General features: G+C 38.3%; 1 protein-coding gene across 2 annotated transcripts in view; it reads left to right on the top strand.

The window, feature by feature from the left end:
* The window catches only part of LOC124163377 (ubiquitin carboxyl-terminal hydrolase 40-like), a 62,245-nt gene that overhangs the window by 4,244 nt on the left and 32,625 nt on the right, over positions 1–25,376 (top strand). For both annotated transcript variants that reach the window (XR_006865761.1, XM_046540251.1), the window contains exons 4-10: positions 4,310–4,495; positions 5,541–5,843; positions 9,909–10,074; positions 10,610–10,788; positions 12,340–12,863; positions 19,396–19,576; positions 20,122–20,310. Coding sequence is in view for 1 of the 2 variants with exons in the window: in XM_046540251.1 (XP_046396207.1) it covers positions 4,310–4,495; positions 5,541–5,843; positions 9,909–10,074; positions 10,610–10,788; positions 12,340–12,863; positions 19,396–19,576; positions 20,122–20,310 (1,728 nt within the window). In the remaining variant the exon portion in view is untranslated. The remainder of the gene's footprint in view (positions 1–4,309; positions 4,496–5,540; positions 5,844–9,908; positions 10,075–10,609; positions 10,789–12,339; positions 12,864–19,395; positions 19,577–20,121; positions 20,311–25,376) is intronic.

Below are 25,376 nucleotides of genomic sequence, written 5' to 3'. Positions count from 1 at the left end.
AGAAATAAGTCAAAGCGAATATTTTCTCAGAAAAGCATTTATTTCACATTTTTCATTGACATTAATTTTATCATTGAAGATTGAATTACAACAATTAATGACAATTTATGAAATACGTGAAAGCATTTTGGGTGCAATGGAACACAACATTTTGTACATTCATATATGGTTTGGCTTTTACACTGTCGTTTCGGCAGCTACTTCTGGTCTCACTTTCTTGAACTCTCTGGCCAAATTCGTCCTTTCATGCTTCACCAATCCGCGATGAATTACATGGCCTACCTTTTTCTATGTTTATGGACGTGAATGGTGTAGGGGTATGTCATCTACTGACTCATTCACTTTACTTTTTAGATGCGTCCCTGCTAGATACGATTTGAAGTCTACCAGTAAAATTTACTTACGTTGCATAACCCGTACAATTTCCAGGCTTTAGTGCCAACGCTGTCCAGTAAGTTGATAAACTAGGACCTTATTTCCCCAGAATTCTAGTGTGCTAATTTGCATTTGCTTATCAAGTAGGTCCACACTTCCCATGTATTTACTATATGTACTCCCCGATAACTCGAGGCTGTGGAATAGTATTTTCTTTTTTCTGCTGAAACTTTACCCTGTGGCCAATGGATGCGCAGAACTTTTATTGCTGTTTACAGTAACAACCGAGTTATCATTCCTTTGAACAATAATAAGACCTTCAGCTTTATCAAATGTTTGTTTTCATGTTCCTCTCGGTTTTACGCCAATGGTTTTACTATATTCTGTCAGGCACTCGTCCGTTACATTTTCATGGATGGCTCCAGTAACAAAAAACTTCTTTTTCTAAATAAATAAATAGTTTGCAAAATGAAAAGAAGTTATCGAAAAACTTACGATGATTAGAGGGTTCAGGGATAACCTTGTGAAATTCCAGAGTAACACTTGCTTCCCAGACTTTCTAACTTTCGATTGAAGTAATTTCCTATCGCCTGGTTGAACCCTAAAGCCGTCTGAATAATGTAAGCACCAAAGTTAAAAGCGAAACCTAAAAGGCTCGTTTCTAAATAACATTTATGCACTGTAGTGACCAAATTAAGGTACCATTTGCTCATCATTTGAAAAATGATGCGCAAATATTCCTAATTGTAATAATTTTTAATTCAAGTCGTCAATTTGAGGTCATAATTTAAAAATCTGTCATTTTTGTCCAGACAGGAATTGTCTGAAAAGTGTAGATTATTTTTTATTAATCTAAATATGTTTTGGTTCAATGATTTCCGAACCAGATTCACGCCCTATTGTCTTCTTTTGACCAACATCTTGTTGTGGAAGTCGGTGATATCGCTGATTTGTGAAGTAAGGAAGGATTAATTCGGAATGAATATTCAAAGTTTTGTGTTCCATTGCACCCGAAATGCTTTCATGTATTTCATAAACAGTCATTATTTGTTATAATTCAATCTGTTGTGATAAAAATGTTAATTAAAAGCTGAAAAATACGTTATCTTCTGTTAAAATATTTGCTTAGACTCATTTCTTTCAAACTGTAATGCATCTCTATTTTATATTGGATTTAGGTTAAATAATGCAGAATCTCATTGGAAACATAATATTTAGGAATATTAATTATCAAATATAACGATATCTATCAAATAAGTGGCATAAAAAGGCGTAGGATTATATCTGAAATTAAAAATGGCATATTCCTACGAGGCGGCAATAGGTGGTAATGCGGGTTGCATATCTGCCAATAGATACCTTTTTGGCCAAAAGTTGCGAAAACGCAACATTATTTTCCCGATCCAATTTTCGCTTAATGTTGACTTCCTGACGAAATATAAGCTGTAACCTATTAATTGAAATTTCGTCGTTCATATGGACGGATGAAAAACTTAATAAAGGGAATACATAGTTATTCTTAGGAAAAATTATTTATCTTGCGTTACAGGTGACTTGAAAATTGACACATTTTGAGTATTTTTATAAATATCGAAATACAGATGAAATGTCATTATAATCTCACTGAAAATCAGTTTAAACTTACTTTTATCGAATAAAGCAAATTCTATATGAATAAAATTCAATTGAAACAATTTTTTTGCATTTCTCAATAATGTTGCATTTTCACAACTTTGGCCATAAATGGGTTAAATGTGATGGTGGTTGGCGTAACATGGTGAAACTCCTTCATAATGCACAAAGGTTAAGAAAACACTTAGCTGTTTCACAAAATAAAACACCCCTCCCGGTATTTCGTCATCATACACCAACCCTCGGCTACACCGTGCAGTGACCCATCAGCGACGTACTTCCCCAACCTACCTTCCCTTCCCCCCTCCACTAAATAATACACCGCAATTCAAGACACCACTTCTCTCACAAACTATCAGCAATACATTGTATGCTTCACAGATTATGATTGATTCCATTGTCGAATTACAACAGGATGAAGGAGCTAAACACAATCAAACTAATTGCATCCAATAATGGGTACTCCGAAGTTCCCCCCTTTCTCCACCTCCACTCTACCACCCCTCTAACGCCTTCAAGGGTATAAATTCTGTGTACTGATACTTGTAATTGCCAGATGATGATATGCTGTATCGAAACCGGTCGCAATATATTTTATTTTGTGAAACAGCTAAGTGTTTTCTTAACCTTTGTGCATCATAAATGGGTTAGTTAATAAACTTCTAAAAATGATTTTGTGGATCAACTGCTGAAAGAAATGCACAAGAGAAGGAAAATGCTATTAATTGCGACCAATTTAAGCAATACTGGCAAGAAACCTATTCAACTTGAAGAATTGGGACTCACAGTTTTGGCATCTACATGCTGAACGTATTTCTTTTGCCGAAAGTCTCATTGAGTTTTAACTGACATGAAGCTTGTAAATACTCAACCACTTGGACTTTGTCTTGATGTCTCTTACATGTGCGAGGCTAATGCACACTAACCTATCACCAGTAATAATTATGAATATATTTGTGAATTTGTTCGGGCTCTTTGCTGGGCAATGCTAAAGGAAGATGGACATGGCTGAGGAAATCTATTTTTGGGCTCCGTAATAATATCTTTCTTAATATTAGGAAAATCGTCCATAAAAAGGTTGCATGGTATAATTTACTCTAGTTTTCCTTCCTGTATTGGAAATCTAGGCATAGGAAGCATATTAGACAGACGTACGTTTCTCTGACTAAAGTGCACCACTTATATTTTCCTGGATTTCTCCTAAAATCATGGCTTTAAATGCTTCAAAATTGCTGCCTAATTGATAAGAACAGGTTCCATTCCAATTAAGCGTCACACTTGATAAATACATAATCCCCTCCATCATTTCCTTGATGCATGTAGTCTGGAATGGATGCATTTATTTCTGAGCATTTTCTCACCCTCTGAAGCATTTGCTTGTTTTTATTCGTACTTGAAATGTTTGAAAATTGACACTTGCTGATGCTCCAGCATTAGAGTGAGCATTTGCTCATACTTTCCGAGACAAGAGCTGAGCGAATGCTTAAACTACTGATTGTTATGCGTGTGAAATGAAGCAAATGCTCCAAATTCTGAGAGAAAAACATTTTCACACTTCTATTCATCAGAGTCATTGACATTTTATTGAAATTTTATTGAAGAGAAAGTGCCAAAAGTGTTTCATGTTCCATCCTACTTGAGGTTTGGAAAGTTGATAGCACTCTGCCTGCATGTGTGGGGGAAAAAATCACCTTTTGCCCTCTTTCAACTATTTATTTCATCTCATCATTGTTAGAATGCATTTTCCTCGTAATGAAGACTCATTGTTAGTGAAAAATAGTGATGAAAACTAGGAATGAGGTCACAATTGCTTGGGAATGGTGGATGGTTCCAAGGCTGTAAAGATTTTCATTGGTTCCATTTTGGCTGTGGTGAACTACTCCTATGTAGGGGTGTAAGACCTAGATGCCTTGGTTAAGGCATCTAGTTTAAGCCATGGCTCAGCTGTGAAGGACAAATCACATCATATCAGCATTCCTGTATGCTAATTTTTAAAAATCTTTCTGCAGCTTCATTTGGATTTCACAACTAATAGTAGAGTTGTTTCCCCTCGTCATGAATTCCTCCATCTAGACTCCTTAAGAGATTAAGATACATATTATGTATTTAAAATCTTTTTATCAATTTAAATTATTTTCCTGACATCAATAGTGATTGTAAATATTTCAAACGAAAATGAAATCACTAAAAGAATTTGTGAGCATCTGGCATTAGCCATATGTAATCAAGTGTAAATGATTCTGTAGATAGACAAAAATATGTACTTTGACATTTTAACTAATGGATTTGAGTTTTTTTGTAGGTGGAGTGTTTGAAGTGCAACTTTGTCAGTGAGAGGGAGGAGAGTTTCTTTGATCTCACCATCAGTGTTTCTGGCCATAATGCTCTGGAAGGTAGCCTGAAGTCCACTTATCTCATTCCGGAAAAGATGATTGGAAGCAACCGATACTTCTGCAGCCACTGTAGTGAACTAGTGGATGCAGATAAAGTAAGCGCTGATAAAATATTTATAGTTCTATTAACTAAATAGGGGTGATTTTTGGCATTTTTTTCTGTGTTACCATGTACATTTTCAGTCTAGATGTTTTTGTTTAGAATTATGTTTTTAAGCAGAAATGTGGCGAAGTATTGCATACACGTGCTGATAAATTTTTCTATTAGACACTGCTTTATTTGGTAAAACCTCGATCAGTGTTAGCTCTCCTGTGTCATTATCTTATCTGTAGGGTAATTTTTGTAACTGGTCCAGGTTGTACCAAATATTTTTAAACACAAGGACAATTTTTTCTGTATACTTAATTCAACCGTGAGCAACTTCTACAAAGTTAGCTCTCAAACGATTGAATACAGGGTGTCCCATTTATCTTGACCACCCGAAATAACTTTTTGTCCAGATGCAAATTCAAAAATGTGTCAAGCAAATGTTCATTAGCCGTCAGGGGGGCATTAATCAGCATGATTGCCTTCCATGTAGCTTTGTTATTTACAAAGATATGAATAGCGGTATGTCTTTTTTAAATGGCACCCTATATTTTTTATTCGGCAATTCATTTCCTCTCCTATAACTCCCCCTGTTCATATCTGTTAAAATTTAAAGTTATGGCAAACTGAAACTCGGACTCTAATTTACAACAATTTTTCAGGCTGTTTTCAAAAGTAATGGACATCCTTTTTGTTTTCATTTGTACATAAATTGCAAGTAAACATTAATGGGATAAAAACTAGTTACAAAATATCGCTTAAGCACATATTAGCTATGACAAAATTTTTCTCAAGAATTGAATTTTGTGCAGGACCTTGCCAAATAATGGTTCAGAAGCATAGACCTGCTCATCAGGAAAAATTGGTTACTGAATCGATGCACTGATGTTGAAATTGGTTTTTCCTGAACCGCGGACCGATTTCGAGTTTCCTGAGCTGCAAAGCCTTACTCATATCTGTTCAATAATAGTATAAATGCCCAGCATTGGCAGCTTGGCTGAGAGTTTTCCAAATCACTCTCATAACTCATAAAATCTTCTTCTCTTTTCTAGCGAACTAAACTTCGTCGTCTGCCTCCAATTCTTACTCTGTCTCTGCTCCGCTTCAGCTATAACCCCACCAAAGGGGAGAGGTTTAAAGATACTTCCAAATTCTCTTTCCCTATAAGATTGGATCTCACTCCTTTCTGTGACTCAAGTGATGCCGATAGCAGTGGAAATGGTGAAGATATGCCCTGCAGTAACGTGTACAAGCTGTTTTCTGTTGTGGTCCACAAGGGAAATGCTCATGGTGGACATTATCACGCTTATGTGCGAGACGTCAGCTGTCTGGGACAATGGAATCTCTCTGGACAGGTATGTAGCTAACCATTAAAGCCACCCATGAAATCAAGTCATACACAAAAGTACAGTGAATCCCACGTCACACCGTTTAGTGTCATTTCGCGATAACGTCACGATAATTTTGAGATCATCATTCATTTATCGCACCTTCGCTTCACAATAACGTCAAGTCTTTTAAATTTCGTGCGAGAAAAAAGGCAAAGCAGCAGGCATTGCAGGTTGTTCGTTTTGTGAGCGGTAATACAGTCAGTCTATACAAAGTGTAAAACGGTGTGTTTATTGTTAATTGCGATTACTGTTTTAGCAAATTTTCTCCAAAATGAATTCTTTGGTAGGTGCGCAAAGTTTTACTTGACGTAATGGTTTTCAGGAACCTAAAAAGTGATTTCAAGGCATTTTTCCGTGTAGAACTCGGAATTTTTGTCGTCATTTTTTTCACCATGTTCACAATAATTTTGGTTCCTGTAACTGCGACGATGTTTCAGCGATGATGATGCCCAGGCGACGCTCGCCCGGGCGACCACCATAGGGAAGCCGAAAAGCAAATGCGGGAAGATACAAAAATGGAGAAGGATTTCCGTCTCTGTTGCCATTGTCGTCGATGAAGACAGGAACTCGTATTTATGCCATAGTTTGGCATTCCCTTCGTAAAAAATGCCCCAGATATGATACGCTGAAATTTTTTCGCGTAGGAAGTGTGAGGTCTAGGAGCCGATATTCACTTTTTACATTGTTTCTTATGGTTATGGGATATTATGTTTCGATTAACGTCACATTTTTCCTGAACGGCAAGTGACGTTAAAAGAGGACTCAATGTATATGTTTTGAAATAATGATGTAAGTAACTATGGATAGTTTGAGGTGTGAGGATAGCCACACCAAAGACAAGTTAGACAGACCTATTGCAAAAAAGTGGTGTATATAAACTCACTTGTGATGCGTGCCAAAAAATATACATTGGACAAGCGGGAAGGAAATTCAAAATGCAAGTAAAAGAACATGAAGCATGTTTCAAAAATAACAATCCCTCATCATTATTTGCAAATCATATTTTTGAAGGCAATCAAGTCAGTTTTTTGTTCCAGGCAATCAAGGAGAATTCTATTTGAATAAAATTCAATTGAAACAATTTTTTTGCATTTCTCATTAATGTTGCGTTTTTGCAACTTTGGCCGTAAATGGGTTAGTGAATAAACTTCTAAAAATGATTTTGTGGATCAACTGCAGAAAGAAATGCACAAGAGAAGGAAAATGCTATTAATTGCAACCAATTGAAGCAATGCTGGCAAGAAACCTGTTCAACTTGAAGAATTGGGACTCACAGTTTTGGCATCTACATGCTGAACGTATTCCTTTTGCCGAAAGTCTCATTGAGTTTTAACTGACATGAAGCTTATAAATACTCAACCACTTGAACTTTGTCTTGATGTCTCTTACATGTGCGAGGCTAATGCACACTAACCTATCACCAGTAATAATTATGTATATATTTGTGAATTTGTGCGGGCTCTTTGCTGGGCAATGCTAAAGGAAGATGGACATGGCTGAGGAAATCCATTAATGGGCTCCGTAATAATATATCCTTCTTAATATTATGAAAATAGTCCATGAAAAGGTTGCATGGTATAATTTACTCTTGTTTTTCTTCTTTTATTGTGTTTTTTTTGTGGTTTTGATTATGGTTTTTGAACTGGAGATCCTCCATGTGGAGGAGGAGGGATCCAAGCTAGATGAATAGAGTCCATGGAAATTTTAAATCACAGTTAAGGGATTTTGCTCAATGGTGTTCTTTTCCTATCTGATTCCCCTCCCACCATCTGTGGCCTCTATCCATCCTCCAGGGTTCGCACTCAACCGTGAAAACTTTAAAACCGTGAATAAGCCGTGAATTTAGTCTACCGTGAAAAAACCTGGAAAAGCTGTGAATTTCGTCATAAAACCTTAGAAATCTCTCAAACTTGATTGTAGAACTATGATAGACAGATTAAAAGAAAAATCGATGCTTCGATCATGTTTCAAGGCCGATTTACGTGCAGATACTGTTCACGCATTTATCTGCACACGTGTATTCGAAGCGCAAATATTAATTGGTCCGTGTGTGCCATGACAGCACATTGACCTTAGGCCTACGATTGGAATATAATAACCCTGGCAAAAAGTCAGGCACTTCTTCACTTCCCTGCCACCCTGCTCACTCCATTTTCCCACTCACACCTTTTAGCCGGACCTGAATTTTGCGAACGATAGGTGACATCATAAGAGATAGCACTTTCATTGCTACGTTTGCATTCTAGGCATCTGTTGCGTTAGTTACATTTTTAGTTAACGTGCGGCCGATGATTGATACGTGATCAATAATTCTGCCTAAAATGCCTCATCTACAAACCGTGAATTTGATAACATTTAAACCGTGGAAAACAGGAAGAAACCGTGAATTTTATAATTTAGTTAGAGTGTGAACCCTGATCCTCTGAATCTACCCCCCCTCCCACTTTCTGACATTGTGTTACTCAGGGCACCATACCCTCCTTCCTGGCTTCCCAATCCCTCCACAGCTCTCCTGGTCAACCTTAATCTCCCACCTCCCATTTTTTAACTTTGTGTGTCTCCCATTTTGTGACTTAGTATGACTTAAGGACTGCCATACCCTAGCTCCCCCACTTTGACCAGCCTTCCACCCATACTGTCTCGGTGTATACGAGGCAATGCTTTTCCTGTGTTTGCACCTGACGATGTCGCACACTGTGATGCAAACTGGAATGAAACTGGTCAATATTAAAATTATTGATGTGAAATGTATAAGGTTTTTAGATTCAACATAAGTAACTTAGTTTGAATCCATAGTTTAATTCGGTACTTCTAGTATCCACGCCAGTGCATCATCATAAGGTACTTACTTTAAAAAACCAAAGCCAGTGGTGTATATGCAGGATGGAGAAGGGGGAAGGAATTAGGGGAGGTATAACGGGGGAGGCGAGTTCCGTTCATGCTGGGAAGAATGGTGTGGGGAAGGTGAGTTCATGGAACAGTTCATCACCCCTGGTCATCAAATTCTTATCCCCAAGGGGGCATCCATTAATTGAGTTAATTTTGGCGATACTTTTTATACCTACTTAGCGTCATTGTGCATGCAATCTGTGCTACAAAGCACAATTTATTTTCAGAAATGTTATTATGATATTTATTTCAGGAAATATTATGGAAATAATGATTTTGCAATCTACATTGATATAAAACAGATTCATCATCTTTTAGAAAATTTCATTGAATCTGTAACTCTTAGTAAATTTCATTTTATTAAAGACTAGCTGGTCACCTGGCATTGCTCGATAGTAACCAGAGAAGGGAAAACTTAGACCTTGGAATACATGGTCATATTGACCTCTCAATGGGAAATTATGAAAGAACATAAGAGAAAACATGATTTGTTACAATGTATGGTTAAAAAGACAGTAAGGTTTTTAGTGGGCCATTTACCTGTGAATGGTGAAGTTGCGAGAAAAGTTGCAGTATTGGAAACGTTGCCAAATCAGCCTTCCCCTCACACACAGCATGCACAAAGATATACAAACGTGGCAGATTGGATGGGGATGTTATCGGAAGGTGGGAAAGTAAGCAGAGGGTGAGGGATAGGTGCTAGGTGGCGCTGAGCACACGTTCAAGGTTTGGTAATAAGAGAACGACGTGTTAGACGCAACTGAAAGTAGCAGTATGGAGTTTGAGAGCACCTACGTACATACTAACTTTGGTTGCAATCCATGCAGCCATACGGAAAGGCATAGTGGACAGACAAACAGAAATCTTCTCTTATATTTATAGATGAGTAGCAATGTCAAAAAAAAATTAAACATTTGTTTATTACAGCTTTTAATATCAAAACAACAACTTAACTGCTCTTCTAAGAAATGTACAAAAAACCTATCTGTGAAATTTCATGGTCCCTTGTGGTAGGCACAACCTGCAATTATAGATTTTAATTTCTTGACGAAGGAAACTATGTACTCTACAAGTTTGAAAGAAATATTTAGCTCTTTCACGTGCTTTATATTCTATTTAACTATCATTCTTAATTTTTAGGGGGACAAGGTAAATGGTAGCTGTGTTAATGGAGAAAATGAGGCCCTGGATCAGCCAAAATCTGAGGATACCAGCGTGGTAAAAGAAAAGGAAGACAAGGAACTACCAGTTCCAGCAACCCTGCTGAGGGACATTCTGCAGCGAGGGAATTACATTGCTCCTTCTGGTACTATTCATACTATTGGAATACAGTAGAACCGCCAATTTACAAACTAAATGTTTTCAACCATAACAGTGAACTTCCATACCTCCTTTCAGCAATCTTTGTAAACTAGGTTGATTTCCCATCCTTATTCAGCATAGACTTCGTGTGTCCAAGCCTCGAAACTTTTCATGTGTATTAATTCACACATTACACAATTTACAACAAAGTGATGGTTCACAACAGTTGTCATGCTGTGCGATCAATTTTTTGAGATTTTATGATAAAAAAAACTGGTAAAATGCATTAGAATTATTGACACAAAGAATGGCTTTATGTCTATAATTTGCTCTCCCAAATTTTTATCCATAAGGGATGACTATGAAATCGCCAAGTCAATCTGAGTTCATATGATGTACAGATTAGAGTGTATATCAAGCTTATGATATTTTTTATGATGATACATATTTTAGGAGAACGTTTTTATTAGCTTGAATCATAATTAAAGTTGACTCACTTCTTGTGAAACTTTGTTATAAGTACTGTTTTTACTTTACAGGCACCATGAGCTTGGTGGATCTCTGTTCCAAGCTGTCAGAGCTTACGTGTGGTTCTACGTGGAAAGACACATTTCAGTCTGAATATGGCCGCCTTTCTCATTTCCTCTCGCTGCACCCGTCTTTGTTTTACTTCAACAAAGTCACTCGAACTGTTGGACTTCAGCCTCCAGGAGCCAAGGTAATTTATCATGTATTGGATTAAGGATTATTTCAATGATCTAAAGTGTTGTTTCTTCTTTCCGTACACATTCACCTATCATTTGTTCCCTTACTCTTAATTCTGTCATGTTCACCAATGCCCTGAGCGGGAAAATCCTACTTCCATGAAACTTGAACCCATGACCATTGAATTGCCCCTGTGAGGAATTTATCCTGCAACCACTGAGGCTGGGGATTCATATTATACTCCTTTATCTTTATTACAGTTTCAAACATTGGCCATCAATATTATATTATTCTTGATTTAACAGGTATTTATTTCTAGATGTAAGTGCTATCTTGGCTCTGCATTAAAAAAGTAATTTTGTACACCTTCGTGTTCAGAGGTGCCAAGTTACAGGAATATTATTCCTTTATCGAAACACTTAGGTCATATTGTTGATTCGGAAAATGCCTTGCTAAAAAATGTTTCACTCCACTCGGAATTTTCACTGCTATTATGCATTTCTGTCCGATGTAAAAATTCTCCCTATCGTATTTCAATCTCCTGGGGAAGATTCAAACTTTGTGTCTGTCGTTATTAGCCATAAACAACACGTTGTAAACACTTCGTCTTATTTTTGTCAACCGATGGATGCGGGAAAATTATATGATGGGACCGCGATCTTCGAACGATCAATGCGGGAAAACGATACTTCGGGGAACGATAGATGCAGGAAAAAATTACATTGTCTTCATGGAACTTAATTTGGGACCAGGAGCGGCGAACGATGAATGCGGGAAAACGATGAATGCGGGAACGATAAATCGGGGTTCCACTGTATACTGGGTTCAATTCTGCACTAATCCCCATGATATTTTCAGGGCTTATTTCACCATTGGTTGCTTAAGGGAAAAATTTATTTGACAAACATGTCAACTATTGACATGCATTATTGGGCATTTAACATATTTCAAAAAAACTACTCAAAAATATTTTTTAAATGAGTACGAATTCCCTCAGCATTTTAGTAGCTTTTCAGTAAAATTTATAAAGGAATATTCTTGCCATATTACATAGATAATTCAAGGCTCAGGCTCTAGATGCATTCAGATATGTATGTGAGTGATGAACGATTTGAGTGGTCAATCTCTCGTTGTTTAATTTAATTATCCATTTCTGCTTTTATTTCCAATTCTACCTATATTTAGTGCCCTGTTGTATTTTTAACGTCGCCCTTTTGTGTGTTTTGTGGTGGGGCCCACCTGGAGCCAGAACAAGGAATTTTGTCAGGGGGGGCAAAGATCATCATGCAACCCCTCCTCTAATCTCCCCCCACCCCCCTCTGCTGCCACCACTAAAATATAATACATTCGTAAGCTACTTGTTGAGATGCAGTAGTTGAAATTACACCCCGCATGTTTGCTGTTAAGAAGTCTTGTTGATATTATTGCTTAGTAATTTATAAATAAATAACTTTTTAATAAACTTTTCAAATTTTGTCGTCCAGGGCATGTGCCCTTGCCCCCTAGCCCCGCCCTAGATCCGGGTATGGGTCCACCTTTATTAATGCTTATTTGCCATTTCTAGGCTTTGACACCTTCCCGTGCCAGTGGAGGTGGGGCTGATGGGGGAGGGGGCTACAAAGGTGGCGCTCACCGGCGCAAGAAGAGGAAGAAAAAGAGGGGAGGCGGGTGGGTGAGCCGCAAGCCGAAAGGCGGGGCTGGAGGGGGCTGTGATGGGGGGAGGCGAAAGGCGTCCGTGGGGCTGGCGAGCAAGTGGAGGGACCACGTGGGGAGCGTGGCAGGGGGGGAGGAGGACATGGACGAGGAGGAGGGGTGCGAGAGCGACGACGGAGACAAGTACGAGGACTGCAGTGTGTCGGATGGTGAGGAGATGTTGCCGGAAGGAACTCACTGGTTTGACTTTGACGACGCCACCGTCAAGGCCATCCCTGCCTCTGCACTTGAATCCCAGTACTCTGGCAGGGAGAGCGCTTACATGCTGTTCTACCGAAGGGAAGAGCTCGGGAGCGGGAGGAGGAAGGGGCCCCTTCTGCCGGAACACCTTGCAAGGATGGTGGAAGAGAAAAATAAGCAGCTAAGAAAAGAAAGGTAGGAATAGGGTGGTTTCCTTTTATTTTTTTATTGCACAAATCGAAAGATTAGTACTCCTGGAGTACGCATTGCACACCTTAAGATTTTTAAATGACGATATCTATTTTCTGCGATTAAATGAAAAGAAAATTTTCAAGCCCGCAAAAACACAACGGCCAAGTATGAATTCTGGGATAAGCCCGTGTGACGTCATTCTAGTTCCCGCTTCTGTCATGTGAGGTGACCTTGGGGCAAGTAAGTATGTGTGTGCTGCTGCGATGTAGGCTGCTAGCAGGTAGCGCTTGGCTTAAATAAGGATTATTAATACCTTATCAAACAAAGGAAACTACCTGACTATAGGCAGTTTTAATAGGTGATCATTAAGAGATGTTTCCCTGAGCTCTGCGCCTCATGCATGCATTGTTAATCTCAGACAATGTGAAACTCCTATCTACTTGTATAGAAACTAGGTCCCTGTGACGTCACGTGGAGTGGCATCGCATGGGTGCCAATCTGGCCTTTTTCAAATGAGGTTAAAATTGACCATTAATTAGCATTCAATTAAACTGGGATTTCTACAACCAAATAATTTGTACATTATAAATACACTAATTGTGGGTAACGAATCGCAATCAATGCCTTTTGTTTTCTTTGATGAAGGAAACAACCCTATTCAGTGCTGGAAGCCCCTATACCAGAGAAAAGTTTGGTAATTGGAAGTAAAGGTTTATAGACTAAAGTTAGCAAATTAAATGCTTGACACTAGAGTGTGTGGACCGTAAATTGGTGCCTGGGCCCACGTAGTACCTGAGCCGCGAATAAAGGAGGGGAAGAAAGGACCTACAAAAGAACTGTAAGGGACCGACACAGGTAGCTGGCGGGTCTGTTGCCCATCCCTTTCCTTCCCCTGACGAAGGCAACTAGCACCTCTTATAGAATTACAGTGGAACCTCGTTAAAGCGAGTACGGGCTATTGCGAGACCCCCACCATTACAAGAGATAGCCGATGCACAGTCAATTGACCCTATAATAAGCATGTAAAAAATTCGTTTTTACGAGGCCCTTTTGGTGTTGGCACTCGCTATAGTGAGAGTTTCGCCGGAGAGATCGCCGTTACACCTTCACCAAGAGTCCCTTATCTCTGTAATTTCTTGCGATCTGTTAGAAATGAAGTTAACATGGAGTGCTCAGTCTCAAATTCATGTAGTAAACTGTCGTTCGATATAAATAAGTACAGTCGGATCCGGATTTAACGTCTTCGCATTTAACGTTTTTCCGCATTTAGCGTTTATTTTTTGCGGTCCCGATTCATTCCCTATTAGGACAATGTAAAAATTATCCGTATTTAGTGTTTCCGCATTTTGCGTTTTTCCGCATTTATGGTCGTAAAAAATTTTCCCGCACAAGATTTTTTTTACCTGATTTAACGTTTTTTCATGACGGCTCATGCAAATGATTATCAAAATCTTCGAATTTCTGCTCATCGACAAGAAGTCTCTCATGAAAGTTTACCAAGAGTCATTTGAATCTACCGGGGAACGCTCCTTCAACTGCTTTCTTCCGCGAATGCAGCGCTGCGACCTTCAACTCGCAAGCTGGGTGATTTGTCCTCTCGTAATGTTTCGCTCCCCTTCTAATCCAAACACACCAGACACTTATTGTATCAGATCCGATCTAATAGAGCTAAGTCATCCCTTGATAACCTCTAACTACCTTATCCTTCACTTCGTGAACTTCGATGATACGTAACGACTGATGACACGAGTTATCATCCGAGGGCCGCTACAATGATGGTTTCCTCGTAATGTTTTCAATTGACGGCTTATGCCCCTTTCTACTCTACTCTCTACGGGCAGTCCATTGTTAGCCCAATATTTTTCCAGTCAGCTACTTTCTCTTTTCATAAGAGGCTCGATATCATTTGCGCAGTTCACTAGAAGATTATTTTTATAATCCATTCCAAGGTCAGTTTCCACGGAGGAACAGCGAAAGAACCGAGGAAGTGTTTCCCCTGTCATGATCGTGAGTGAAAACATTCTTTCCTAACGGAACAACATTATTTTACATCGTAATTTAGATATCCCGAAGCCTAGATACTGACATGCGGCTGGTTGATATCGCTGTTGATTCAAAGATCAAAGATTCAAAGAAGTGCTATTTTATGTCTAAAGAGAATGACAATCGGAGTTTTGACAATGAGCCTCCTGAGCGCACATTTTGGATTTCGAGGTCATCCAAAAAAGGAGAATCTTTTTTCTAGTATGCGTACAAGTCGATGGTGATCCAACTCGATGATAACACCAGATTCGTTGTCATATATCCGCGGCCTCATGCAGGTCGAATGGAGCCCGGAGAAGTTGCTTACGCGGCGCGCTGATCACCATGACTCCGACTCACCATGTTTCTCGGCTGTCCTCGGCATGTCCATGACTCTAAATAAATCGCTCATGCTGGAAAAAAAAATCACCACATATCACGGTAAAATAGATGAGCGCGGAAAAATACGAAAATCCAGCAGGAATCCCTTGGTGCTTGACTGCGACACCATAACTCGGACGAAATTGCCAAAACTGCAGAGGCACTGACAATTTTTCAGATGAAATCCAGTTCTGTTGAAGATTAAACCTTTTAAATTAACACAGTTTAGCTAATCGTTATTCAAGGTCCAACCAAATTTTATTAAAAGCTGCCGAGAAACATGGTGAGTCGGAGTCAAGGTGATCAGCGCGCCGCGTAAGCAACTTCTCCGGGCTCCATTCGACCTGCATGAGGCCGCGGATATATAACAACGAATCTGGTGTTATCATCGAGTTGAATCACCGTCGACTTGTACGCATACTAGAAAAAAGATTCTCCTTTATTTGGATGACCTCGAAATCCAAAATGTGCGCACAGGAGGCTCATAAATCGCTCGTTTCGCCGAGGCAACAGAAAACGTTAAATTGGCAAAATTCCAGAAAACCTTCCTTTTCCTATATATTCGGTAGTTTATAATTCGGGATTAGCGATCTTCTGCTGTCCCTTTATTTCACTCATCTTTACTGATGCAATGACGATTTTTCGAGTACCTACTTACACCTTTTTTTATTATATTAGAAATGCCATAGTCACTACATGTCACTTTTACAGAAAAAAATTTAAAATTTCTTCGAGGCCACTGAAATATGCGTAAAATGGAATCACTAATTTCCATAATAATATTCTGTGTGGGAATGCTTTTAAGTTGATGAATATTATAATTTTCTTAAAATATTTCATTGAAACAATTGTCATCCTCTCATTACTTATTTTTACTACCCATTTTTTAGCTGATTCCTGAAAAGTATTATCCAACCTTAATTGGGCAAAGAACATTTAATCAATGAATTTGTTGCTGCATTTAGCACCTTTTAGTTACTTAAAATAATATTTTTTATTCATAAAAAGCCATTCCAATCATTACAGGCCCTAATACCTGAAAAAAATGGCAGGTCCTTATTTAGTGTTTTTCCGCATTTAGTGTTTTAAATTTTGTCCCCGCTGAAAAACCTTAAATCAGGATTCTACTGTAGTTCATTTTGGTGAAAATATTGTGGCATTAACATTCGCGAATGCTTGATCTTCTTTTGTTCCTCGGGCGGCAGAAAGCAGACGGCAGCATACCTGTATGCCCGCGAGTTGCGTGAATAGAAAGCATTTGATGGCAGACACCATGGCCAAAAAACAATGCTTTGCATGATTTTTATTCAATGCTGCGCTTATAAATTGCTTGAATAGGTAGTCCTTGTTTGAGTAAGGAAATTTAGTGATGCAAAAAAACATCGTCTTTCGTCTGGATTTATGCTTACGTTTATCAGATATAAATTTATCTGTCACCGCACCACTCCTGTTCCTGCTAAACTGTTTGTAACAGGTATATTGGCTATTATTTGCTCCACCTCCGGTTGTGCGACAATTCGCTATAGCGAGTGTTTATTGGAGCACCGTGGGGTCTTGTTTTATTGAGGCTGCACTGTATTAACCTTTTTACTTTCTCATAATATCTCAATCTAAAAAGCATATTTGTAAAGTACTAAAAAAGCTAAGAAGAATGATATAAAACACAAAGTGCTCTCATCATAAATAACGAAATGGTCGAAAGTTATTTTTTAGCTGTTATACTGTATGTTTTGTTAGAACCCGCCAGCTACTTGTGTCGGTCCCATACAGTTCTTTTGTCGGTCCTTTCCTCCCCTCCTTTGCTTGCGGCTCAGGTACTTCGCGGGCCCGTGCGCCAACTTACGGTATACAGACTATAGAAGGACCAGTCCGCTATTTTGACAGGTAACCTCTACTTACTGAATAATATTGCCTGGAATTTTTTAGATGTCTTCTTCATTTTTTATGACTTTGATTTATTTTTTATGTTGCATATTATGTGAAAATATAATTTATTTTTTTCATATAGAAATGGAGTCATACCATCAGTTTACACTAAGGATGAATATGTGAAAATGACAGGTTAAGCATTTCTGTTTTATTTGTGATGGTAACGTGTGTTTTATTCAGGAAATCGCTACACTATTTAATAACTGGCCATTTTGATGTTTTAGTAAGCCTCTTTATGCATTTAACATTCCTCATTACATTTTGAATGGAAATAAGTTGCATATACATATCTGTCATCTGTGTGCTGTTTGGTCGGCCAGAGCAAGGGATGCAGGAGCAACATGACCACTGTTCATTTTAAATTTTTTACTGTAAATTTGTAAGAAATTACTCAGTGTTATTGATATTTGAAGGAAGGAAAAGGATATTTAAAATAATTACTATCCGTCAAAATGACTAGTAATATTTGGTTCCTTCTAGATAGTATGGGGCCAGGATGGTCCTTCTAGGGTTAACTGAAAACTAGTTTCACATCTCAGGGGTATTTAAAATAACTTAATGATTGCGCTGGATGCTGTCCCTTTTATGAAAACTATAAAAATACTACTACTGACACTAAATAAAAATTGAGTTGTCTTGATGCATAATGCTGATTTTATTTTGACGGTTCCTGTGTTAGTTTCATCTTAGGATGCCATCTACCGTGATTTACGGCTTTAATTTAGAAAACCCAGATGAAAATCATGACTACGTCACTGTACACCTAAGAACTTTCATTCTATATCAAAATCAAATAAAAAGCTAGTTTTTCTGTAAATTTAATTCAGTTTTAATGAACACAACAGTAACCCTAGGACCCTTTTATCACATGCTAAGTACCTCCTACCTAGCTATTTTTACTATGAACCAGTCTGAATTACCTGTAACAATTATCTTCAGGGTAATTTTTATTAGTAATCATTGCATTTTGTTAAAAGTGACTATGTATATCTAGTAATCTACTTATTGTCTCTGCAAATTATCTTATCTTCTCTGTATCAATGCCATTATGTTACTTAAGAAGTGAGCTGTGGCCAAAAAAAAACAAGAATGTGCGAGGTTATCCTAAATAGCTGTGCATTTAATTCACTTGGGCTTTTTAGGTAAAATACATGCATTATTTGTTGATGCTCTTTGCATCCAAATGAATTTTAAACTTCGAAAAATCATACAATAGATTTTAATAATTTAACTGTAATAATAATAATAATAATAATAATGGCGTCATGATGACGCCCTGCAAGTCAACATTGACAAAACAGTTTTTCTTCAGTCCCATGGCAACCAGTCTCAATGAACCTCAAGTATGATCTTAAATGTTGGTCCTCATGTGATTTCTCGGGCACATTCAACAAAATTATTAGGTGTTATCCTCACTGACAACCTTGACTGGTCATCACATATTGACTATATAATGAATAAACTATCCACTGGCATATTTATTATAAGAAGCTGGCTGAAGTAACTACCATTGATTCTCTGAAAATGATATATTATGCCAAAATATATCCTCACTTAACTTATGGCATCATCTTTTGGGGTAATGCTAGCTGCTGCCACAAAGTCTTCTGAAAATTCTAACATTCCCATCACTGTACGTACTTAACTGTGCCTCTTTTGCTAAAAATAACCCTGAATACTCTCCAAAAAATAGTTCTCTTCATAATCACGCAACCAGAACCACCAATGACGTTCACCTCAAAGACTACCCGAGCACTTTCGGCCAAAAAGGACCCTTCTTCTCCCTATGAAAAATATGCAGCAAATTACCGTATGATATCAAATGTCTTCCACCTACACCATTCAAGAATGCTTTGAAGAAATATTTAATGGAAAACAACTATTATAGACTGAAGGATTTTATGTTGGGCTTTGAGTAATCTTTGCCCATCAGCCGCAAAAATTGTAACTTTTCCTTAAAACTGTAAAAATTGTAAATATTATATCACTTCATTTATTTGTAACTATTACTTTTTATTTTGAGACTTCCAATGTCACCGGTACATATGTTATCTCTAGCAACAATATAAATTATTATTATCATTATTATTATTAACTCGTAGAATGTTTTCAATAAGCTTTTCTTGGTAAGCACTGGCTGGCAGGAGTATTCCTACCTCAAACATGAATGCTTTCTCATCTCATTTCCTTGTGTTTTTTGCAGAGAAGTTTATGATATGGCAGTTCATCAAGTTTACGTGCGAGTACTTCCTTCTGGTTCATACACCATTAGGAATAGTGCTCTGCATAAACGGATCTCAGTGGCTAGTGAATCAGTGGAGGAGTTGCGGGTGCCTGTGGACGAAAGATGGACTCTTAGCCTCCTTCATGAAGAAATTGCTAAGGTACTTATCCCAAATTAGAAAAAAGCTAAATTTTGTTGATTGATACAATCAGTCAGCTTTGAAATGGCCTTTGCAAAATTGATGCCCTAGAAAACTTATCATTCTGGCTAAACCCGTGTGATTTCCTACTGTAATTTTACTTGTTTAAAAGGCATACTATCGTCATAAATTTTTTAGTGTAATTAGTAGTCCTTTCTCTAAAAATAACTTTATCTCTGCTATGATTTTTTTCATAAAATAGCAATGATGAGAGCATAAACAGCATCATCGGAGAAGAGGTCAATGTTGATTACGATCATTTGAATTCGTATTTTGAAAGTCAAATGTTTGTCCTGTTAGGCTGTAATTGTGTATGAAATAGCTGTGCAACAACAATCTTGCATACCTATTCTTATTAGTTTTGTAATTAAATTTGATTTTATTTCGGTGGGAATCCGCTGCTTTGTATTTTTTCATTGTGCCACTTTTAAAGGCAGTTAAATATTAATTGGCAGGAAATCTTTGCAAATCATTGTTGCATTTTTTTTTTTTTTAATTTCTGATAGGCATGTGAGAAGGAACCTGGATGGAATGCGGATGGGAAATGTCTGTGGCCAGAACTTTATACCTGCATGGACACTCCATGTGGTCTGCACCTCCTTGAACCGCTGAAAAACTTGCGAGATCCTCAATTTACTCTTGTGAAAGATGTATACGATGAGGATTTTCGAGTGTTTGCTTGGGATGGTAAACAGGTTAGTGGGACCTCGATTGATCTCACCTTTGATTTTTCCCCACAGACTGTTTAATTTTTGGCGTTTGAGTTTGCGCTGACCCCTCTGATTGTCAGTGCCCCTCTCCTCTTAATCAATCAAAGCCCTCTACCTCCTCCTTTCTCCTGAAGCAGATCTTTCTCCTCACCCACTGCCTTATTTGTTTTTTCTTGCCATCTATCTCACCTCGCATCACTTATGCTTCCGTAGTCTACTATCATCCTCTTTCATCAGCATTCCCATTTTCTGCCTTGTTAATTTCTTAGCTCCATAATGCCGGGACTACACTAGTAACTTAAGTGACCACTTAAGTTGGCTCCCTATTTAAAGTGGTAGTGTGGGTGTCACCAGCTTCCTTTCAGTGCACCTCCACTTAAGTCACTTAGAACCCATTCTTAAATTGCGTAGGCAACTTTTTCCGCACGGTTGAAGCTCTTCAAGTGTTGTAAATGGCACATAATAATACCCATCCCATCCCTGAATCATCCCGTTGATTATGTCCTAAGTTGTGCTGTATTCCATGATGTGGTTATTTAGCATTCCATTTCGTTAGTTAACTTCTAATGTTGGGGTTATTGAATCGACGAATTTATTTTGTGGAGTTTCTCATCTTATTGTTGATTTTATTTCCATGAAAACTAATTGCTATGCCTGTTTCTCAAGGTGAAACCCGTTTTATAAAACTTAGAAACGTTTTAAGGAATTTTAAGACTGACAATGAGACGACAGCAGAGGATCCAGTGAAACAGTTAATTTTCCATGGTGTCATAATCGAAAATAACGTAAACAAATGCACTTAGTAACATCCCACACACTGCTATTGAAACCATTGCATAGGGCTTCAATTTTAGTCCTGGGGATGCTGAGGGGGATAAGATATGGCGATTTCATTGGACGTGGGAGGAATTAAAGGTTAAAATTTAACATCAATGGTTTTAATAAAGGAGTGGAATTTAAGTATGTGTTTTCGTTTACTGTATGAATATGTCATTCCACTGATTCCGCTAAGTCAAGCTTAGTAATTCTAAATTTCTCTGGCTCCATCACCTCTCGCCAAATAGTGTTTGCTCAGGGACTGAAATCGGTCTTTCCTTTTAACCTTCTAAATCCAAAATGATTAATTCATGGAAGTTTATTTCAAATAACTGTGGCTTTGGATCACAGAATCACTAATTGCTCTCCTAGATCTTCATCTGTCAACATAATTGTTTCCCGATATAGACAATCACGGCACTGAAGTCGACTTAAAGCTCAAGTGTAGCTACCGCACCACACTTAAGATTAGACTTGAGTGAAGTCACTTAAAGTTAAGTCTGTAGTGTAGACAAGGCATAACAGGCTCTTTGCTGGCCTTCCTAACCTGGAGATTTGACTTGTTGTATGATCTTTGATTTTCCCAGTGTATCAAGTGCAGAAAGGGTTCTTGGGTCTTCCACTGGGCATTAGGGGGGTTTCCTATTATTTTTTTATTGCCTAAATCAAAAGATCATTACTCCTGGAGTACGTATTTCACGCTTTTGGATTTTTAAATGATGATATCTATTTTTTGCGATGAAATGAAAAGTGAAAATTTTCAAGCTCGTGAAAACGCGAAGGGTTAGTATGAATGCCGGGAAAACACTGTGTGATGTTGTTCTGGTTCCCGCTGCCACAAGTGAGGTGACCTTGGGGCAAGGCTCTGAGCACTGATACGACGCAGGATGCTAGCAGGTAGCAGAGTACCATGGTAGCTGGTAGCACTTGGCTTAAATAAGGATTATTAATACCTTATCAAGTGAAGAAAACTTTCTGACCTTGGCCAGTTTTAATAGGTGATTATTAAGACATGTTTCCCTGAGCTCTGTGCCTCATGCATGCATTGGTAACCTCAGACGATGTAAAACTCCTATCTACTAGCATAGAAATGAGGTCCCTGTGACGTCACGTGGAGTGGCATCGCATGGGTGCCAATCTGGCCTTTGGGTCATTCCACGTCAAATCACCCAGAAATTTTCAAAATGACACCCACCGACTCGGATTTTGATGAAATTTTTGTCACTAGCTACTATCACCTATCTAATGACCCATGTAAAATATTTCCTCTCTCACTCTCATAGTTTGCAAGATATGAGGAGTCAAAGTTTGAGATGTTTGCTCAGAAGTGGCGCTAGTGGGAGTCAAATTCCAGAGTGCAGGGCACAGGGTAAAAATTCATAACTCAGAAACCACATAACATATTTGAATGAAATTTTGACCCCTTGTCTATCCAAGTACATAGCTTCCATAGTAATGTCTTTTATTCCCCTTGCATTGTTATGTTGGCCAAAATGATGTCAACAGTTGTTAATAAACCGATTTTTTTAGCTCAAAAACATTACTTCATATTTTTAGAATTATCACCAAAAGGCAGAGCAGTTAACTCATCCAATTTTTTTTTAAATTGAAGGTTAATATGTGCTCCAATATACTGTGAAATAAAAATGGTGGTGTTTAAACTGCCACTATGAGTATTTCAGGTTTTACTTTTTTTCTGCCCCTGTGAGAGGGATTTTGGACACATACTGTAAGATAATAAGTATAAGTGTATCCATACCTTCATGAGGATATATTTGAAATATTGGTCAGTAAATCTAAGACCAAACATGTAGTCTAGTGAATGTGGCTCTTGTTCATACAATTTTTTTAATAGCAATACTTGGCTTGTGGCAGCTGAGGGTAAAAAAATCCAAATGGCTCAGAAATGTGAAATGATGCTTTTTTCCTGGAATTTACCCATTTTTCAAGTGTTTAGTTTATGGAAAAATTGGTATCAAAATACATTAGGCTCTTACTGTGCATTAGAGGATAAATGGAAATACTAATTTAAATAAAATTATTTAAATAATACACTTCAATGTGTTTAAGGCATCTCCTGAACATCTCTGGAGGCTCTCTCGGGCAACTAAATGCTTTACAATACCACCAATTCCATCACATGGGGATATTCCATGGCTTGTAGCAAAGAATGTCCATGATGCCAATAAGGAGAAATCCTGGTAATGCTTGCAAAGATTGAGAAATATTTTGCAGTTCTTGTACCGTCCTGCACAACCATCACTAAAGTAACTCAATTTTTTGACTGAAGTAAAATTTTCCTTAACAAAGCAAAATACAGTGGAACTTGGTTAGTACGTTCCTCCTTAGTACGTTTTCCTCCTTAGTACGGCGATTTCCCTCGGTCCCGGTACCATCCGAACAAAATACAGGTAAAAGAATTTGGTTAGTACGTTTGAAAAAATTGCGCTTTCCTGGTTAGTACGCTCAATTGCTTGCCGTGACGCAACCCGCAATTCGTTCTCTAGTGTCTTCTTAAGGGTCGCAAACGTCTGAATTCATGATTTAATTTATTATTATTAGCCATTAACATTCTTCCATTCATTCCACATCTCTTTCTTCTACCGTAATTTATCCAAATGCATTTCTGAATTCTTGTGACGTGATGAAAAATAAAATGCGCCCATTTTTCAGGAATGTCTGACTACGAAAAACTACAGCCAATAAGAAGCCCCAATTTTCCCCACCCCGAGCTCCTCACCTTCTGTTGCCTTTGGAGCGCTTGGGAGTGCCCACTGCTGCGCACAAAGTTCGTGAGTGGGCAATTGTTGCTATTGCACGAGTTATCATGATGAAGAAATGAGTCTTAACGGTATTAGACAATTCCCACATTATCTAAAGCAGTACTGCTCCATAAACTCGACGTCGTGCGTATTTACTTGACTACTGTTGCGGGAGCAGACGATGCTCTGGATCTCCACGCGAAGCTTAGCTTAAAAATACTTGATCTCGGAACGAAAGCAGACGACATTAGACAAATTTTGAAATTAAATTTCAACTGTCTAATATAAAATTTTCTTGAAATTACGTCGTAATCTTATAATCTTGCATGTCATCAGTCGATATATCGATCGCTTTTACAATCGAAATGGTATCATTCCAGAAGCGAATGTCTACGGCTGTTGCCGTAATTTGAAAGTCAATATAATTTTGCCCAATTTTTATGATGTTTAAAAAACCAGTTGACTTACTCCGGGTTGTTGTTATATTCTCCGAGTACGCTGTGAGAAAGAAAAATGACTTGTCTTCGCTTGTCTGAGCTTCACTCGTCCTCGTTCTGTAAATGTATATAGGATAAATCACGGGAGATAGACGCCGTAATCATGGAATCGTCTTCGGAAATCTATGAAAAATTGCGATTTTTATTCACATGGTATTGTTTTTCAATGTAGCGCTCATTTTCTTGATTTTAAATGTGAAAAGAGTTCAGGAAGGCGATCCTATGAGAACTACCGATAGTAATTGTAATTATGACGACTTTTTCACTGATTGCAATAACCCCGACTGCTATTATTTACTTTCCTCGTTAGTACGTTTTCCTGGTTAGTACGTTCATTTTTCGTGGTCCCTTCAGAAACGTACTAACCAAGTTCCACTGTATTATTCTTTGGGTTTCATAAACAAAAGCTACATCATGCTCCAAATCATCTGACAAGATGCATAAACTGGTAATAATAAGCTGTTTAGTCAGGTGATCTAGAGTATAAATCACAACAGGGTGTACCGTACAACTATCACTTGTCCAGTGATTCCCTTGTGCCTCATCCTGGATAACATATGAGTAGCTTTGAACGTAGGTTTTCGCAGCGAGGGGCATCGTTGATAATGGCTTCCGGGTGCAGCTGCGTGTTGCGCTTTGTCGTGCAAGCTTTCGCGACCGTTGCAGGACGCATCATCAGGCGATGAATGAAATTACGGAAATCGGTGGTCAATTAATATACTCGTCCACCTCCCCCATCCCCCGGAGTAGTGGGGGAGGGGGGCGGAGTTGACGTCAGCAGAACTCTCACCCCTGTCCTTGAGCGACGAGCGGACTCTTCTTGTCTAGCGAATAACCTTGTTGGTAACATATTCGTCGTCTTCTCTTTCGGAAAATCGTTTTCCACGTCTGGCTGAGTTTAACGCCGTCCACTCTGTTGAAATTTTGGGGGCATTTTTCAATTTCAATAGCCTCCCGAATTAGTCGTCGATGATAA

Source organism: Ischnura elegans, chromosome 8 (assembly GCF_921293095.1).
Source record: "Ischnura elegans chromosome 8, ioIscEleg1.1, whole genome shotgun sequence".
NCBI lineage: Eukaryota > Metazoa > Arthropoda > Insecta > Odonata > Coenagrionidae > Ischnura > Ischnura elegans.
This window is presented reverse-complemented; position numbering and strand designations above follow the sequence as displayed.